Source organism: Cynara cardunculus (genome assembly GCF_001531365.2).
Source record: "Cynara cardunculus var. scolymus isolate 2C chromosome LG 5, CcrdV1, whole genome shotgun sequence".
Classification (NCBI taxonomy): domain Eukaryota; kingdom Viridiplantae; phylum Streptophyta; class Magnoliopsida; order Asterales; family Asteraceae; genus Cynara; species Cynara cardunculus.
Window position 1 is genome coordinate 3,536,889 of NC_037532.1, and position 823 is coordinate 3,537,711.

At 37.4% G+C, this 823-nt stretch overlaps 1 protein-coding gene across 1 annotated transcript in view; it reads left to right on the forward strand.

Moving 5' to 3' along the window:
- Window positions 1–593, forward strand: part of LOC112513795 (peroxisomal membrane protein 13-like) — a 6,372-nt gene extending 5,779 nt beyond the window's left edge. Inside the window, exon 5 of the mRNA XM_025120154.1 lies at window positions 168–593. Coding sequence (XP_024975922.1) covers window positions 168–356 — 189 coding nt within the window. The 3' untranslated portion in view covers window positions 357–593. The remainder of the gene's footprint in view (window positions 1–167) is intronic.
- Window positions 594–823: the final 230 nt, after the last annotated feature.

Below are 823 nucleotides of genomic sequence, written 5' to 3' on the forward strand. Positions count from 1 at the left end.
GGGGGGGGGGGGGGAGAGGTTTCAAAAATGGCTGTTTTTGACAATTTCCCATGTAACGCTCGTAGTATCAAAGAATCATCCGTTTAAACCTTGAATCCCAATTGCTTTCAAGGGCAGTTTTCTTGATTTATCTTCAAATAACTCAATTGTGATCATACTATTTGCAGTTGTTTGATCGGTCAGGAATGTTATATGGAGAGTTGGCTAGATTTGTGTTTCGGCTGCTTGGTTTTAGAAGTAAACGTAACAAGATTCGACCCTCTGGACCTAACGAACCTCAGAATTACATCGAGCCACCCAAGGGTGCACCAACTGGTTCGTGGGATGGCGTATGGGGAAACAATACACACAATTGATCCCCTTTGAAACGACTGAGAAATGGAAGCAATTGGCTACATAGATAGGGTAATTTTTTTTCCAACTTCTGTATCCCTTTTTAGAACTGATTTCATGATCTTGAACAAGTAGAAGTTTGTGGTTTTGGTTCATATCTTTCAAAATCAAGTCTTTTGGATGTGATGCATGATTGGATGCATGTACTGATCAATGATTGGTTGATATTGTTTATAAGAGAGAGAGTTGTTCACGGATAATACGGCTTGTTAGACCTGGCTTGCTTGGCCCATTAAAAAAACGGATTTGGATAATTATTCTTGGAAACATGGGTGGGCCGGACTACACTGTTCATTAATGGGTAGACTTGAATAATGGAATTTCTTTCGACAAGCCCATCCGACCCGTTTATATTTTTATAATTAATATATATATATATATATATATATATGATATTTTATTTACTTTTATTGAATAAGTTTTAGAAGCC